Raw genomic sequence first — 19,791 nt, forward strand, 5'->3', positions numbered from 1 at the left:
AATAATAATAATAATAATAATAATAATAATAATAATAATAATAATAATAATAATAATAATAATAATAATAATAATAATAATAATAATAATAATAATAGATGGACGAGGCTACAGCTCCACCAATATGTATAAAAAGGTTTTTTTTCTTTTCATGTGTTTTTAATGATTTGTACTGGCTACATTTTAAATCATAATTTCTTGTGTCGCAATGCCTGTCAAAATAACACTCTGTTTCTTTTATTAATATTTAATTCACACAGTGAAAGGTTGAGTAATATGCATCCTAAATGTTTTTAACGTTGTTTTTGTTTTAACATTTTTGTTAAAATGTTTTTTTTTGGTATGCATTTAAATGTGAATTGTAAGTGAGAGAAGAATTAACTAGTTAAAGCGAATACATAAATGCAATAAGACATTTTGGTGTGTGTTCTTTCTGTATATTTACAAATATTACATATACAACTATTACACTTTTAGCATGAAATCCAGCGTTTATTAAAAAACGCACTAGCACGTTTAAATTAACATCCGCAATTAAATTTATTTTTTCTTTTTTGAAACGATAATCTCAAGAAGTTACCAACTGGAGAAAAAAAACATGGAAATAAATCTTAAAAGTCTTTTTGTTTCTTTCACTGCATGCCGGAGTATCAGAGGAGGTGTAATTGAGGGGGCGGTGAGGGGAGAGAGGCTGAAAGCTGCTATTAAAGCCAAATGGACTCAACAACACTGGCAACCAACAGCTGTCCCATAATATGCAGCATTACATGCACACAGGCTGCAAGTCTCGCAAAAAAAAACTTCCACTATGTTCGTGCATATTTATTATCACCATCACTGCAATGAAACTTTCTGGTGTGCTTTCTCACTCCCCCCCCCCTCCAAAAAAATACATGTAGTATATATATTTAAATAAAAAGAATGACACCCATTATAAATCAAAGGTGCATGCTGGAGCCAAGAGCCATTGGAGCTCCACCTGTGCACCCTTTCTTCCTTCCTTGCAGCTGCAGTGATTCCTTATTAGAATATGGAAGAGTTGTTTCTATTGGATTAAATGGCTTCTCTTGCCAGTCAATGAATATGTAATGAGTTTGAGCCAACTCGGCCACTATACAGACCCTGCAAGCTATGTTTGAAAATAAAAAATAGAAATATATACATTGAATGGCTTAAGTGCATATAGATGAGAGTGTGATGATCGTGTGCATTTGCATGTTTTAGCTGCTTTGGAAATATCCTTTGTGATAAGCTGTGGATTGAATTGATAGGAGACGGAGGGAGGAGAGAAGAAAGAGCGTTCCTCCACTCATGCTTGTTAAAGATATTTTCCCTTAGTAGAGCCGATAAAACATTGATTGTTGCAGTTAGTTGACCCGTAAAATTTGGGGGTTACTTTTCTCCTGAGCGCTGAGCATATCATTATGCAAATAGTGATGTGACAGTGATCCGCAGGAGTGTGTGTGTGTGTGTGTGTGTGTCAGAGGGGTGACATTCCAACTGCTTGGCGGGAGTTCATCTTTCGAGGGGCACATCTTGCACACGCACACACACAAAGTGCAGTGCAGGCAAGCGTGACAACAACTCTTTCAAGGCTTGAAAAAATTGAAATATCAACATTAAAGCAAACTTTTACATGTCAAGGAGCAGCCCACTCATACAAAGTGAGTGTGTGTGTGTGTGTGTGTGTGTGAAAGAGACAGAGTAGAACACAGGCCTGCAAAGAAAAAGAAACTTAAAGGAGTCACATAGGAGCATTAAATGAGGCATCATTTCAATACAAGCAGGGATTAGGAACCTGACAACTTGATGTGCTAATAAATGAAGCCAAATTGTGGCACATCTAAAGTGCATTTCTACAATACATTGTCAGAAAGCTTGCATGTGGAGTGAATTGTCACTTATTGATATAGAAAACATTTGATTAGGGGTGTTTCATGACCTATAATTGGACTCAAAACTAATGAATCAGTCAAATTGAAGGGGCTCCCCTTGCTCTATTTCATGACCAAAATTTCATAACTTTTGTAGTATCTTTTAAAACGTTGCTTTTATTCACCTGTTACCATTTTGTGTTCCTTCAAATATTTAATTTGTATGAATTCTTCAATGTTGAGTAACATACAAATACAACCAAACAGAATAAAAAACTTCTCATTGACTTTTGGTTGACATATTTATGTTTGCTACTTCAAACATTTAGCTGATTTGCTACAAGCAAGATAAAATAAATGTCGACTTAGTTATATATACAAAATACATGAGAAAATGTGATGTAAAAAATGAGTTTATTTGCATGATTGTTTTGTATTGTATTTATTAACATTGTCATTAAATGAATCATTGTGCAGAACAAACAAAGTTCATTAAGAATTCAGAGCCAAGTAAGACATTTAATGAAGAAAATTAAAATGATAAAAGTGAAATCATGTATTTTCCACCACATTCCCCCCCTAAAATAATATCTTTGAGGGAAAATGGGCAAAATAAACCCCCTTTTATTTATTTACACACTGTGCTTTGCTCTCTCGTCATTTGTTATTGGAAACACTGAGCCTTGTGTGTTCCCTCAAGGCAACAATATACAAATTATAAAGTGGGAAAAATGAGCAGATTTTGTGTGAAAAGCAGAAAGATGAGCAACGGTATCTGGAAACCAAATTCATCAAATCAAATAATAAGCAAGCCATTTTTTTCTGAAACCAGGAGAGATGGGAATCAAATTAAAAGGAAATTAGGCCTTGCAACCATCAGCCACACTTGTCTCATTACAGCATGAAGATAATCCTCAAAAGCATTAACACACACACACACACACACACACACACACACACACACACACACACACACACACAGTGGGCTTGGGGGAGAAAGAGGATTTCACAGTTAAAAGTTAAACAATCGTGACTATCAGAAGTGAGGAGGGAATAAGGGAAAGTACATATTTAAGGAAGTGTCTAAGGTATCATAAGATTTAGCAATGGCTGTGTAAGATTTGACTAATGTCGTGACACATTAGAAATGTATTCTGTTAAGCCTTGACTGGTTTATAAAACTTAAAAAAAATGTTATCATGTTTGTGTCACATAGTCAGATTAAGTGCGGCTGAGCAGGGAGTTGTCACATCTAAGAACACAAGAAGTAAAAGAGGAAAAAAATAGAAATGTTATACTTTTCTCTAACATCATTCAGGCTTAGAATAATATTGAGATCTAGGATTTCCTGACATGTGTCATCTATTGAGTGTTGAGAGCTGTCTTATGGCTCCTGTTTAAATGAGATACCCCTTAAATCCATTTGATGCTTGACTGTAAGTGATTTTAAATATGCTCACTGACCCCCACTGTAAATATTCAGCGCACATTGTGCTTGCTTTGTTTGTTTCGTCGCATCCAATCACACACAGACATCCATTTCAAAGATATGAAAAGGTGAGGCATACATATACAATATGAGTACAACAGCACGGGTGTTCTAAATTTAGCTCGGTAAATGAGTTAAAAAAAAGTCATAAAAATGACAATCTTTGTGTAGCGAATTGTTAAAGTGTACTATGAACAATCATGCTGAGCAGAGATTAAAAAAATGTAAAATAATTTCATGCTATCTGTCAGAAAGGACATTTTGAGCAGTTGAAACTGGAGGGTAGTCCACTGGTGTTCCACAAGGCACGGTGCACAGCCCACTGTCTGTAAGCCCTCAGGAAGCACAAACTAGTCCAAATTTTGCTTGGACGGTTGCGCCCATCTTGACGTAATGCAAAATGTTATTGTGACATGCTGACCCTGGACTCCTCTCTCGCACAACAACAACAATGCTGGAAGGGAGAACGGGGAGTAGAGCGAGGAGGTTAGAGAAGATAGAAAAAAAAATCAAAAAGGAGAAACCTCCTTTATCTGAAGCCTCCCACCCGCTACACTCTCGCCCCAAGTCAGTGTTGTTGTTATTCTTTTACAAATCTTGATGTTTGCTTTTGAGGGAGCTGCTGCGTGTGGTTACAGTGTTGGTGGATGTCTCTTCTGCCTCCTCGTCTTCTTTCATCTCCAGAACTTCGCTGAAGAACCTGAAGATGGAGTCGAAACTCATCCAGGAGGTCAACTCATGCCGTTCAGTGCCTACACAAACAACATATACACACTTTAGCATGAGAAGGCTTTAAAATATTAAAAATAAAAGTCTACATATAATGGAATCCAACTGTAGTTCCCTCAGAGATTGCAGGTAAATGTTGAAGGATCTGAAATGGCACCAAAAATGAACAGAGCAATTGTATATTGTAAAGAGCAAGCACATCATTGCTATCATTGCATGTACTTGCATGATTTTCTCCTTATTATTAAGAAAAAAAAACATTTTATGTAAACTATGTCCACAAATATTATAAGTGAATTTCTGTGAAGTGGGATTCCTTCTTTATGAATAAAATGTTTTCATAGTGACAGAATGCCATTTTTTAACCATTATTGGAGCCCTCTAAACATCAAATAACACCCTTTTACATTCATATTAGCCAAATAGTAGATATAATCAGAGAAAATAAGCCAAATAAGACAAAAATAAGACTGTTATGTGTATATTGCAGTAAATGTATTCTGTGTGGAAGACAGGAAGTGAGAGCAGGGATTCAGAGTTGAGCTTTAGTATTTGAGGGTTATGCCTGCAACAGTCGACCGTATTCTTCTTCTTCTTCTTCTTATTATTATTATTATGAGGGGTGCTTGTTTTGGAGCACTCTCTGACACAGGAAAGATCCATGCCGAGCTCTTATAAAATGCACTTCTGCTGCCTTGTGGCTGTTTATATGGATTAAAACCGCACCAAATATGAGCTCTTTTATTGTGCAGTTGCATCATCACCTCCTTTTGCCACCTCCTTTGCCCAGCCTCGTTAGTGCGTTTTGTGGTCAAAAACATACATTTTGTCAGCATGCCATTTTAGGTTGCTTATATTAGAGTTGTAGTGAGATACATGACATAACATGACATGTACAGGACCGCACAAAAGAGAAAGGCGATGGACCTTACAGGGACAAGGGTGCAAAACCTCCACATTGTACCGCTTAAAAAGAAAACTATCATCATTTTGAGGTGTTTAAATGTGACGTGAGTGGCTCAATCATTGACTGCGAGTCATATTACTCCGGTTCCTGCATTAATAAGTCTATCAATCCAGTGGCGCAATGAGGGTGACACTCATTTTACAGTCATAACAATAATTTCTGGTTCAAACAACAACACATCATCAACAAATCATTCAAACTTACTGTAGAATGTTTGCAGCATTTGTGTATCTGGGGTAGGAGGGGGAAAAGAAAATAATTGAGATATTAATATTGGTACGTTGCTTCCTCAGGCCTATGAGAGCCATGTCAGCCTATGACCCGGTGGTCCAATAGGAGGGGCTTAATATGTTATCCAAGCAGATAGCTGACAATCAACACCACTGCATGGCCTCCTTTCCATTTCAAGCATTCCAACAAAATGCACAAAGGATGCACTAAGCAAAACCAGTGGAGCGGTAGTGCTTCATTCTAAAGAGTCGATTGAGGGAAGTTGAGGCAGAAGCGGGGAGAGGAAACTAAGGGGTTTCAGGTGGGCTGGTTTGTGGCAGGGTTTCCTTCCAGGTTAGCTGGTTCCCAAGTTAGGGTCACACTATAATCTTGAAATCTGGTCGGCCTACATGCACCTGAGAGTCGCCCTCTTACTTATGTTTCTTCTAAGCTATAGTGATCGCTGCAACAAGAAACATGGCTTGGCATTGGAGAGTCCCCCATAAGAATACTGTGGTTTGAGACTGAAACCCAACTTATAGCCAAACCTTTACCATACTAAACAAAGGAAATACGAATATTCTGCTTCAGGATCAAACTGTTGCAATCATACAGGATAGATATTAAACTCTGATGCGAAAGGACCTTTAGTTGTACCAGGCATTACAATGTATCAATAAACTGAAGAAACAACGGTGGTCTACCATGCCACGCCACGCCACACCACACAACATAACACAGATCTCGCGACATTAAAAAGCTCTCTTTCAGAAAAAAATGTCTCATGGGCACTAGGCCTGGGACAATAATAAATTAATTCATTAATCACAAAATGAACAAAAATGAAGTCAAAAACTTTCCTGTCTGAATATATTGCCACGTGCATGTCTCTTTCCTCCAAACAGGCAGGAAGAGGGTTCAGTCTGTTCATTGGTTTCAGCACTATGGCATGTTTGACAGCAGGAACTGAGTGAGCCCTTTTGTCAGTCATGTTGTCTCTGGGTGGAGGCGGGTCTGCTAGCATACACATAGAGTGCACAAGACTGTAACGTATAGTTAATTGAGTAGACTGCAATAACCAGCCACTTATCCTACTAGGGTCGCTTCGACACTAGTCTTTCTTTGTACTTTTCTTAAAATATTTTTTTTGAAACCCTTATTTTGTGAACACAGGTAAACAGTATTTTGAGTTGCGAAGGTTCTTTTATTGTTGCTAACAGAGATGTACTGTGCAAATAATAAACCTGCTAAGGCGTAGCTCCTGTCCTTTATTTACACAGAACTTCCACATCCGCTAGCATCCTGAAACTCTCAGTTACATTGGCATGAGACAGACGCCATTTGTTGTTTGACTTTGCTGACTGCTTAGAGGAAGTCCGATGTAGCACATCAAAGACGAGGTATCTGTTATTTCTACACCATGAATGTGTGAACACTAATGATGTTGTATTGCACTGAGCTGACTGCTCTTTTTTTCTGAAGTTAATCTGAACTTTTTATTCGCAGCTATTTCTTCCGGGTGGCAAGGTGGGCATCGAATCAAGGGACCGAAATAAAACATTTGAATCCCAAGAGAAACAGAATGTTAGTTCCAACCCTATTCATGACACCCGTAGTAAGTAATATAGATCAGCTATTTAACTAATAGATGCAATGAAAGTATTAAGTTTTAGCTCCTGTCAAGTTTTTATTTTCAACACTTTTGAATTCCTGCTGATATGGGCTTTAAGTGTACTTCAGTCTTTGGGTGTGTTTCACCGCAGGGGGCTTGTGCATGCACTCTGCTCTTTCAGGGATGACAATGTTTTTGCAAAAATCCCACTTTGAATGCTATATACCGCTTAACTTTTTTGTTTTCCTAATAAATTGCCATGCGAATATGTGGACCTGCAGGCAAGAAACTAAAGCCGCTTAGCTACTACATGGAACTGAACTTGAGGAGGTTTTTTTTGTACTTCCCAGAGAGATAAAGTTTTCCGTGTGCTGATATTTGGACTTTTGCGTTTACAAACAGAAGAATAAGTGAATACACTGCTGGAAGTAATGTGTGTTCCTTTTTGAACTTGTCTTTCTGCACGCTTAAGACTTCTTTTTTTTTTTTGTTACTACCTGTATTTGTTTGTGACGATAAGAATATTAAAATAGGCTCCACTAATTTTCTACGGAGGATTAAAAAAGGATAAGCTTTGTATCTAAAATCAGTTCACGCGGTGTGCAAAAAATAAAAAAAAGAACAAAACATGTAGAAAATGGCAGCTTTCCTTGATATACTGCTTTCCTCACTTCCTTTCTCCCTCCTCCCTTGCCTCCTCCACTCTATGCTGTGTACAAGAGATTGGCTATAAAAAGCTAGACTAGAGGGCCACAGGGATACAATTAGAAAGCACCTTAAAGGCTTTCTCACTGTAGACAGGCCTCTGATGACCACTGCACTGACCCCATGTTTATTAGATTGACCTCGGCCTGGATGCATTAATAGAGATGGCTTGCGTGCATGTGTGTGTTTGTGTGTATGGCTTCAAGACTCTATCTTGAGCGTAAACTTCACAGGTGTCTGTTCAAAGTTTGTGATGAAGGCAGGGATCTCAGTAGCGAGTCGACCTCAGTCAGCGCCCTGGGTCAAATTTAGCGTGCTGACAATCATGGGAGCAAATAAGCAGCATGTGTGTTACCGGTGCAGGGCTCGCTTTAACATACACGTCTGAAAAAGCAAAACTTCTCCGACCAAAACCTTCTCATACCCCTGATCTAACATTTATAGCCAATTTGTGGCAAGATACTTGTGTTTTGTCCTTCTTACCCCCCCTCCAGCAAAAGCGATCAATGTCGCAAGGCTCTCACATTCACCCTGAACTGGTGGTGAACTCCCACGGAACACCGCCAGGCTCTCCACCCTATCCCACTGCAGTTCAGGGTCACCAGGGGGGCGTCACTGTGCCAATACGCAGATGAGCCCATGCCCCGCCGATGACTCTGGCATTAAGCCCCACCCCTCTATAGAGTGGAAGCTCTGTATTGAGGTCCAACCCACTAACAAGGATCACATACATGAACCAGCTCTGACACGCTAAATAGGCCTTTAACAGCATATGCACAACCTTCAGTAAGTGCCAAAGTGTGTCGCGCCTAATGGATGTTGTCAAAGATGCGATGTGATCACTGATTTAGAGGCCGAACCCCAATGACCAGCCTTCGCCAGCCACTAAAGACTGAGGGGGTGGGGCTGATTGTAAGAGGGGATTACCTCAGCTATGCCACAAATCAAAGTAATATCTTTAAAAGATGGGCGGGATCAATGAGGTGTCATCTGGCTATACACTTTGTGTGTTAAAGTGAACCCATAAACATTAATTGGCTATGTTTTAGCAGCTGAATAAAAATGTTTATCAAGAGATAAGTGGTTTCATTTATGAGCAATAAAATTAAAACACTTGGAAAATAAAATCAGTAATTATGCATTTGGAGAAGTTTGTAACCTTGCGGTTACCTTGTGTGCATTTTTTTGTTGCCCACCAAACTATTTTAACACAATTATTATATAATTATATAATTGCAGTGTAACACCGACTACTGACATGGACAATACAGGAGAAACAAAAGCATGAAATCCACAACTTTGTCTGGATCAGTGTGTTGTATTGTTTTCACAGTATACAGGTGTAAACTATCTATATTTTCACCACATAGACAATGCCATAATTCCATAGAAAATAGCACTTTTCATGACAATTATTAAACCAAAATATTTCTTTAATATTCAGACTGTATTATTGTTTGCAAACCCTATTAAACTTAAATTATATTAAATTAAAATAAATTAAATAAAAAAAACTGCTAAATGGGATGCAAATACAAAAACATGTCTAGAAAGAAAATTCCTGATGCTTTTTGCTTGGGTCAGGAGAGGGTTTCAGACCAGTTCCTGGCCTTGTGTGTGTGTGTTTTAGTGTGAGTGTGGAGGCTGTATCACTTATAGCACAACCACAAAGTGTATCTGATCCCTGATATTTAGCCTTGTTGTCCTCCGTCACAGCCACTGAGGATCTCAGAGGGTAATGACTGACTGTTTGATCACTCTCTGACTATCCTGCAACACAGAGATTTGCCACTTGTAGGCATTTCCTCATGGATGGCACACAAGCACACACACACACACACACACACACACATTCACTCTCACATGTAACCCCATCTCCCTACAAAAACTACAAAAAACACACAGAGTTGTTATCGTTTGTGTGCAGGGGGGAAAGGGAACAAGAGAGTGTGGAGCTGTTAAAAAGGAAGCACAGAAACTCCTCCATAGCTATGGGCCATGCTTTCTTCCCGGCGCACCAAACACTGCATGCCGTTACAAATGGTAATCTGCTCTGATTGTCACCAATTTCAAAACAAACGCTAGGTGACTGAAAAGCCAAAGTGACGCCCCGAGTGATACTCCGACAGAAAGCCTGAATCAAAGTGTGCCGACTATAATTAGGTTCCATCTGGGCGACATTATTTAAAGTTGCAACAGTTAATTGGTTGTGTACAAATGGCCCATTTTATTTGATTCAAACTCTTTTTTTTGGTGATTGGTAATTACACTTCAAGGGGGGAGGAGGCATAACTCTACTACATTTATTAAAAGGATTTAGTGACATGGGGAATGTAGAGGCATGACATTTTCCTCTGTGAATTGAATCGCTTTAAACAATGAATAAAGTGCATTGACATTTGTATTAAACATTTAATGAACTTCAATTTAAAAAGAAGGATTTAATCACAGAGTAAAAATGACAAAAATAAACAACACAGAACCTAACAAGACAGATGCACACTATATTAAAGTATGCAGATGCAAACGTTTTCTCATTTCCTTTCTGATCAAAATGGAACACAAGCATTTTCTTATCAATTTCCTAACAACGGTAACCTAAGCTTTTGTTTAATCTTGGTGTGGGGCCGAGCGGCACATTGTCAAGTAGGCCCTGGCTGCATGTAACCTTAGCCGAACTGCTGTTTGTGGAAACTATCTGTTGCATGGATCAGCGGAGGGGAATCGCTATCTGTATCCTGGTTGTCAGACGCTCGGATTTCCGCCACTGACGGTCTCTGATATTAGACGATCTGTCGTGGCGTGTGTGCATGTGTGTGTTCACGGGGAATACATACAGTATGTGTTTGTAGTATCATTATATGTGTTTTCCTCTACCTTACAGACACGAAGAAAGGTCAAGAATGGCGTTTGGCCCTGAGATGAGGTCAAATGTAGCCCAGGCAGGTGACAACTGCATAGCCACACTGCCATGGAAACACAGAAGCCTCGTCCTTGCTCCAAAAGATAATTAAATCTACATCTATACCTCCGTCCTTAATGCCACCACTCCATTTCCACTTCAGGTGAAGATATCCACAACATAGACTCTTAATCTATGTTTACACTATACTTCAGTAAGCATTTAATTGTTAATAAGAGATAGATTAAGGTCAAACTCCTCTACAGTAGCATGAAAGTTTAATGCAAAGTTTTACAGTTTCAGGCGTGAAAAATGTAATAAAAACAACAAAGACAACTCCTCAAAATAACGCTAACTTCCTCTCAAATGCAAATGATTTTTAATGCTAGTCAGTTAAGTGGGCTCTGTGTTTCCCCCCTTGTGCTGCTTTTAATTACTTTACTTATTACTGTGCGCTGTTGTCAGAAAAAAACAAGGCAGAACTCATTAAACACATAGAGATGAGGAACCTGAATCACTCTTGCTACAGGGGCCACTGAGGGGACTAACTTAAAAAAGGGCCAAAAAAACCCAATCAAGAGTGAGAAATTGAGAATTTGTAGAATGTCATTAAAATCACAAGATACGTTACACAGCGAAAACTTTTGAAATCCCCCGTTTTAGTATGATTCGATTTTTGTCAAAAACATTTTACCAAATTATGATCCGGTTTTCATACACTGTCTCAGTTATTGTACAACATTTCATAGATCTAATTATGGAATTCCTGTCACCCCCAATAGATCCCCATGTGCTGGTGACTCACTGTTTGTACATATTTTATTTCTCTAACCCACCAGTTGGGCCAAAGAAAGTTGCAAGTGTTGAGATTTGTTGTCAATGAGACAGGAGTCAAAGATTTACTGAATCTTCTTCTTCATTTGGTTTGCTGGTGGGTTGCTGCCAGAACTTCAAAAGGATGGAATCAAAATTTTTCCCCTCTCTCAAATGACCCTGGACTGGTGTCTGCTATTGTTCTCTTATACCTCGCCTCTGTCGCTAAACCCCGTCCTCTGTCCTATCATTGTTATTATTGTCCTATCCTATCTACCCTCAGTCCCTCTACCGTCCATCCCAACACAACTGGTTGGCTTCCCCAAAGCCTGGGCTCTGTTCAAGGTTTCTTTCCACAAGGGAGTTTTTCCTTGTCTCTGTTGCCAAGTGCTGGCTCATGTGGGGTCCAGTTAGTTCTTTTAAAAGGGACCTATTATGCTCTTTTTTGGTACATTTTAGCTTCAATTTGACCTTTACGAAAGGATAAATAACGATAACCAAGGTTCCACTGTATTCTATTTTCAGGGGAAACAATGTACCCTTTAACCAGACTTCACAAAAGCTGCCCTGGTAGTGAACACATAACCTTGAAGGAGGTAGTGGACAAAAAGTATGGTGCTCTAGTTTACTTTATTTGCCCCCCTCCCTTCCTCTATCCTTCCCTCCTGCTTCCCACCCAGACACTGAGTGTTTTTTTTAATACCGATGTGAATGTGTGGCCTTGGCTGTCAAAAAGGACCCTAGCTTTTATAGACTTGAAGCAGAGTATTTACAAGATAACACCAGTCCAAGGACAGCACAGGCTATTTGATACCGGTGACACACACTGCCCTCTTGTCTTCGGTAAAAATCAAAAGCACTCGCCTTGACAGCATTGCTCAGTGTCAATTGCTTAATTTTGTTCCATGTTGATATGAGCACGCTCCAAAACAAAAGGGAAGGAGAGTTCTAAGTGACGTTTAATTGGTTGGACACATCGCATATTTCACCAATGTCTTGAGTTTTTAATACCCCTTTTCACCACAATTGGTGGGTCTACCAAGGTTGTTTTAAACACGGGTAGTCCCGCAAAAAATGTGTAATGTACACATTTCCACTACCGATGTTGTGCCAAGATTATCTGCACTTAGTAAATGTGGACCTACGTTACCACTCTGAGTTCATACACGGTAAGTCAGGGGTCGCCAGCCAGTAGCTCCTAACCACTTTTCAAATCGCACTCCATAGGGTTTATTCATTTATTATCAACTCATATACCAACAAAATTAAACACGCGGGTTCGGCAATAGTCCGTAAGTCTTCGGGAACACTTGGGAGGGTGACTAATCACAGTGGAGTGGGCGTGCCTGGAGGCGGGCTGTGGGATGGAATAAATTAAAACAGACAATTTTGGAAATCCAAGTAAGATCTAGACAGCTCTCTGTGCTTTCTAAAGTAGTCGCATGCTAACAAATGCAGTTGGACTATTTAAGGTGCACATAATTATTAAAAGTTGGATGAGCAAACAATACAGAAACCTTGCCAGAATGTGTGGAAAAACCATCATTACAAGAAGTAAAAATTTGAGTTGGAAAGTGCATCAATACATAAAGCATACTTTTTATTGAATATAGCATAGAAGGGCCTCTGTTATAGATACACATGGGCAGGAAGGGTATACTGAATGAGTATGGGTACACTTGGGGAGTGCCACCCAGACATTAGAACTGTAAACAATACACCGGCCTCCTTCCCTGTCCAGGTCCTTTGTTCTGTGTGCAGCACCATTGGTCAGGACTTAAATGGCAAACACTTCGGGGCTGCTAGCTCGCCTGACACCTTTTTGTTTTTTGCCTATTGAAGAGCATTGGAGAGCTTCTGTTTCTATGGCCAGGCACAATGTGTCTCAAAAGCAGCATGTCTGAAAGGAGAGGCACCCGCAAAGATTGCCTATGAATGCAGACACATTACATATATGCACATGTATAAACATAAAAGTACATATATAGAGTGACACATACACCTACGCACACATTTGTTATCATGCCAGGGTATAGGTCAGGACAGCCAACCTTGCTAAAGAAGGCATGGAGCATGCACATATGGAAAAACACACGTCTATACAACCAAATTCAAAGCTCAACTCCACACAGGCTGCATGGCTGTACCTCTTATACTACAATTCTTACTTGCCCAACCACACAACCTCTTCCCCACTTTAACACAATGAGGTCTCAAACAAACACACACACACAAAAAGACACATGCATGGTGCACATACATACTCCTTGGCACCTTCATGACAACACTAAGCAGAGAGAAACATATACACTCCCACACGCAAATATGCACTCGTCCACAATATGAGACACACATCATTGAGTGACAAAAGAGGTGGTGGAGGAGAAGAGGGGTTAGAGAGGCTTCCCTTGCACCTGTAAGAAAGACAGGCTGCATTCAGCATCAGTGCTCACTGAATAGACAGCCTTGAGAGTGAGACCCCCCCCCCCCCCCACACCCCCGTGCACGTACTGCCATGGTGATCACACACACCTTGCATAGAGGCCTTCTTCAATAACCAGGTTATGGAAGTTCAATAGAAAGTAATGCAGGTCCCAATGGCACAATCATTGTCCAATGCAAGGTAACACCAGGCGCATTGTAGACAAGGGACAGATTTATGCAAATAGATCAAATATCTTGTTAACATAAGGTGATATATATCTGTGGATGAAAGGCAGTCACTACCCCGCACTTCAGTCTCTCGAGTACACTATACACAGATAGTATATAAATGGTGGTCAATGCAATGAGTGGCCACTCATGTCAGTAATCAACATTGATGATTAAAGCACATAAGTAAAGAAACTATACAGTATTTATAACACATTAAAAAGCATATAATACATTTTTAATCCATCTGTAAACCGTTCTTAAGTATACACTTATTAAAAAGTGCAAACACATTTATTATTTACTATTATTATATTAATAGTAGTTGAAAGTCATTGCAATATAGTAGTCATACAGTAATTGTACTATATGGTGATATCATTATTGTTATACCTTCACCCTAATTAGGCAGGTGAGAAGAAATGAAATTGCGGGAAGAGGTAATACATTTTTACATAACTTAATAAATAAATTTGATAATATGTCTACTATGCCCTGTGATTGGCTGGCGACCAGTCCAGGGTGTACCCCGCCTTACGCCCGAAGACAGCTGGGATAGGCTCCAGCACCCCCGCGACCCTTGTGAGGAAAAGCGGTAGAAAATGAATGAATGAATGAATATGTCTACTACTGCAGTTCTAGTAATAAACAGTGAAGTTTCACCTCTGAGTTAAATCCCTACGGTGCATCTAATGTTGTTGATACTGAATGTGTGCTGTAAACACACTGATGGAACAAATGGGAACAAATCATCTGCGGAACAAATGGGAAAACAATTCTGCAAAGTGGAACATGTGATTACACATCCATACACCTGCTATTCACCTATTGAGCTACTTGTCACACAACCTTGTGCTCTTGAGTGATTCTTGAGGGGAAGGTTGTGTGTCTGCGTGTGCATGTGTTTACTTGCAAAAAGAACGAATCAGAAGAGAAGTGAGAGGATGAAGTAGGAAGGAGAAGAGAGAGGTCAGGTGGGGGAAGAGCGGGGCAGGGGTGGAGATAGCAGGGAGTGGGTGTTATGGGCGGGACAGGTCTGAAATAGATCACTTAAGGGAACAAAGTGCAATTAATGGGTCGCCATAGATAAGAGGTCTCTGGCCCTATCGGGGAATGTGCTAATGGAGTTGACACACACACTCAACAAGATCAGTGGATGGCTGCTACTTACTGTATGTATATGTGTGTGAGAGGGAATTTGTGTGCACACTAGCAAGCTTGTGCATGCGTGGGTGTGTGCTTTAAGGAGACACAAAAGATAAATAGCGAGAGGAGAAGGTGACAGGTTAACACGGTTTCCTCTGTGATGAAGATCTTCCATCCTTGTAATCAGAAAGGCCCAGAAGGAAACACACACACACATTGTTTAGACCTACTTCATACTTTGGTCATATAACACAAACACAAACATCTACGTGAATCAACCCCCCACCACCCACACTCACGTAGATGTCAAGCGGCAAATCAAAACATGAGTAATGTTATTAGTGTTGGCGAGTCGGCGCGCCTTCAGTGGTAAGGATGTGCTTGTTTATGGAATGATGGAGCAAGAGGAAGCGACATGCTGGAGAGCGGGTCAGACCCAAAGTGTTCTAAAGAGAAGTAAATTGACACAAACCTCCCTTCTAACTTCCTGTCTGCGTGTGTCCCTGCGTCAGGGGAACCCGGCTGGAGCCAAGGAGCCTGTGTAAGATATACATATACTGTATCTGTGTGTGTGTGTGTGTGTGGTGGGGAAATCTCCCGAGTTTGGAGCCTGGCCCGAGAGGTCGGGAAAAGCTTTTCAGTGCCCACGTGCCTTCGAATGGTGAGATGGCCCATGATGGACAAGGCAAGACAAGGAGGATTTCCCCTGTTTGTTTGAGAGAGCGTAGCAACCATGTCACACACACACTGAGGGAGAAGTCCGTCGACCGGAGGGATGTTGTGCATGTGTGAGCTGTGAGGGGAGAAGGTCAGACAATGGAGTGGTGTTGTGTGTAGGTGTGTGCATCTATGTCTGTGTTTGAATGTCTCAAGGTCACAGACCCTCGGGCCATGTACTTATGTCTACTTTAGCCAGACAAACCAAGGCTACATTAACACACTGCATGACATACTAATGGAGACACTGTACACACTAGAGGTAGCTACTGTTTACATGCTGCTTTAAGTAAAAATGGATAAAAACTGTGCCAGTTTGGCCTTTTATTTATGGGTCTGAAAAAACTTTTTGAAGACAAACCTCAAAATGAATGTTTTTAGAATCAATATCCATCAAGGTGTGCATTAACTTACTACTTTTATATTGAAGCAAAGTATTCATTCACATATCACAGATACGATGATGAAGGAAATAGAAAAAGACAGGTCAGTCCAGGGGGACAGCCAGTTGAAATCGGTCAAAAATGACATCTTACTGATTGAAGAGTCTATAACTATAAAATGAAGCAACTAAATAGTGCTAAATAGTAGCAAGCCTTGTATTGCACACTAGGTGTCTTAAATCCTTCATTGTGCTACTTATGTAAGTCACGATAAGTGTTGTGTGCGTGATGTAGCATCAGCGGGGGTTAAATGGAGAGGGACTCATCTACAAACTGTCAGGACAAGTAAGGAGAGAACAGCCTCAAAGACTCAGTGACGGACAGTCCACTGCTTCCAGCATATCTCGACTTTGTCCTTGGACTGTCTGACGAGCACTGGAGAAGGCGAGCTCGATGGGAGCCATGCAAGTTGCAGAAGAGAAAGACGAGAGAGGCTGAGGGAGGGGGAAGGCACGGAGAAAAGAGGCGCCTGTTCAATGACATCGAACGAGATAACTCTCACTCTCTCTCTCTCTCTCTCCAGAGCCTCTTTTCTCTTGCTATCATTTTCCCAGGCAGCGCTACTTCTACATATGGCCTCAAGGGTGACTGTTTTAGCTTGGCATGCATGTGCATGTATGTTGCATGAATGAATTACAGGGGTGTATCTGAAGGTGAAAACAACCTGTTGAAAACAACCAAATGTTTAGTATTTCAGGTCAAGGCGATGGCTGTAACCACACAACCATTTTAAAAACATTTTACTTTTCTTCCTCTTCAACATGAAAAAAATAGTAATTTCCAAAGCAATAAGTGGAGTTATAACCCCTAATGATAGGACCACAAAGGTTGAACAAAGTCCATCCATCCATCCGATTTCTATGCCGCTTATCCTCACTCGGGTATGCTGGAGTCTATCCCAGCTGTCTTTGAGGGAGGGGTGGGAGTACTGGTCGCCAGCCAATCACAGGGCACATAGACAAAAATCCTGGATGTTAACCAATGAACACACTAACCAGGGTGGACGGTCACCAAGGTACCACCGTACTTTTGATTACATTCCGATTGTGTGATGATGGCATATGTCATTTGGAATAGGTACAATAGAAGAGACTATATCGCAATTAGCAAACATAGAAACAAGTGGTTTGAATGTTTGTTTTACATCTTATTGATGTTAAAATGTCCACAAGCCAAAGCTGTTAAGGCTCATAATGCAAAGTAAGTGAATGCAGAGTATACATTATGTGTCATTTTGCTGTGAATGTGCACTCAGGCGGCTGCTGGAGAAATGATGTACGGATCACAACACAAACAACAGCTGGTCTGTCTCTTGATTGAAAGTTAACTTGTGGAAAACAACCCATTTGGGCAACTCGTGGGTCAAAACAGCCGAACCAAACAGCAGGCAAAGACGACATGCTCTGTCGCGGCCACTGTGGTTGGAATTGCTCTCCTTTGTAGGCACAGACAACTGCGGGGAAGAGTTAACCTTTTGATAAGCTGCTTCCAGCCCCAGCTGTGTGCATTTTTCATCAAAATGTGTGAAAAAAAAGGATAATTATCTCCTTTTACTGCACGGCAAGGGAAGGGCTAGTAGACCCAGTCCGGTCTCCATAAATGAACTCACTCCCGAAAATAAGCAAAGCTGATGAGAGGAGAGAGGTATATTGAACTATGCTAATTAATGAGGAAAAATACAAACACTTAAGTGCACAAACAGACATGTATGGTATATTCCAGGAAATAGTAACTTATTGAATAACTTGCGACCAAATTGTTGTGAGTTCATGTTGATTCTGAGCATGGCCCATCAGCACCTTCATCCATAAGTGTTTAGGACCAAACAACATGAATAAACAGCAGACTGATACACAAACCATTGACCCCTGCTTCTTGGTGAGTATTATCGCCTCTAGAGGTGACACAATCTGCACACACCTTGACACAGACTCATCAACAAAAAACAGAGCATCCACTACAACAGTGCTTAAGACCTTTATCTGACAGCATCAGCTGACACCAGATACACATGCACACTCTTGTCCTGACCTTCAGGATTCATCAAAATTGCAGCAGAGGTGGTCGTTTGTTTACTGCTTACATGTGGACAAGGTGAGAGGTACAAAATTGAGGGAGAGGAGGTCATCAGAGGTGCTTACTCACTCTCTCAATCCTACACTATTGACGTCTGAGCAGATGTAGAGAGGTCAAAGCAAATAGAATAAACTGATCAATAGTGTCACAGTTGTCTGGAGGGATGAGGGAACATTTAAAACAAAACAGAAGAGGCCAAGTTGAACAAGGAGAACATTGATCAAATCAGTTCAGGCTTCTCCAGCCAAAGGAACCTTCCAATAGAGACGCTGTGAAAAGGCCAGCAACGGGACAGTAAGTAAAGACATGACAAGAACATGCAGATTTGAGTTATCTATTTTTAAAAGAGTCTGTTGTAGTTTTTTCAAAAATCAAAGAGAAAAAACGACCCTTTCAAAATTTAAACAATGGTCATCAAATCGTCCACCTTTACAATGTATAATTTATACCTCTATGTTCAAACACAGCTTTATCAGCACTCTGAGGGTACATGATGTGATTACACCTTTTATTTATTATGCCATAATTTGTCCAGACCTCCACCAAGGCTAAGCAAGCCTACCTCCTGCATGCGCATGAATTTAGACATTACGATTTATGCATGATACACACTCTGTTAAAGTGAAAATGTATAATGGGGCTTTCCTTGGCCCTTGCTTCACCCCTCCACAAAGTTTTGTGAATAGTTTGAGTGCCTTCTCTTCTGCTTCCTTACATACATGCAAACCGCAATGAAAACAAAACTTCCCTGGTGGAGGTTAAAGAGTTGCTCTTTCAGACTGTGAAGCAATTGATTTTCATGTGATCCCTGAATTAGTACAGTAATGTATGATTAAAAATACTTTAGTGTTGCAGATCAATTCCACTTGACAAAGATGTTCTCCTTCGCTCCTCTGTGTCTGCTTTCCTCCAGGATCTCTTCTCCTTATGTATTCTATGCAATGTGGTCTAGCCTTCTTCCTCAGCTATCTGCAACCCATTCGCCCAGCTACATAGTGTCTGCGCTAGCACACATTTCCTACTGTGTCTCCTGGGGAGGGAGCTGCATTTTTCTCTGCTTTGCTCGTTTCTCCTTCTTCTCTTGAACATTTGCGTGCTGGCAAAGCCTTCTCTTGCTCCATGCAACAGGGAGAGAGCTCCGTCTATGGTTGTCCCACAAGGGAATCTACAGTGTGATGTTACAATCTACCCACATCCACAGCATCCTCTCTCCAACTTGCGCTCTCTCTCTCTCTCTCTCTCTCTCTCTCTCTCTTTCTCTCTCTGGCTGGCTATGCTTTTCTCTTTCCTACACACTCAAGCCAACATGTCTTTATATTTTTTTCCCTTTCTGGACTTTACCAGCTCTTTCGATACATACTTTCTTTATCACACCATTCCCTCGCTGACATTTCTCACCTCGTACACTCTCCCTCACTTCTCTTTAACCCTTCTATTATTCACCTTTCTTTATTTT

The 19,791-nt window shown here is 40.5% G+C and overlaps 1 protein-coding gene across 5 annotated transcripts in view; it reads right to left on the bottom strand.

The window, feature by feature from the left end:
* Positions 1-2,282: 2,282 nt before the first annotated feature.
* Positions 2,283-19,791, bottom strand: part of fam172a (family with sequence similarity 172 member A) — a 143,108-nt gene continuing 125,599 nt past the window's right edge. For all 5 annotated transcript variants that reach the window (XM_058071924.1, XM_058071920.1, XM_058071922.1 and 2 more), the window contains one exon: positions 2,283-4,115. In XM_058071924.1, coding sequence (XP_057927907.1) covers positions 3,952-4,115 — 164 coding nt within the window. In that variant the 3' untranslated portion in view covers positions 2,283-3,951. The remainder of the gene's footprint in view (positions 4,116-19,791) is intronic.

This window comes from Doryrhamphus excisus, chromosome 4 (genome assembly GCF_030265055.1).
Source record: "Doryrhamphus excisus isolate RoL2022-K1 chromosome 4, RoL_Dexc_1.0, whole genome shotgun sequence".
Classification (NCBI taxonomy): Eukaryota; Metazoa; Chordata; class Actinopteri; order Syngnathiformes; family Syngnathidae; genus Doryrhamphus; species Doryrhamphus excisus.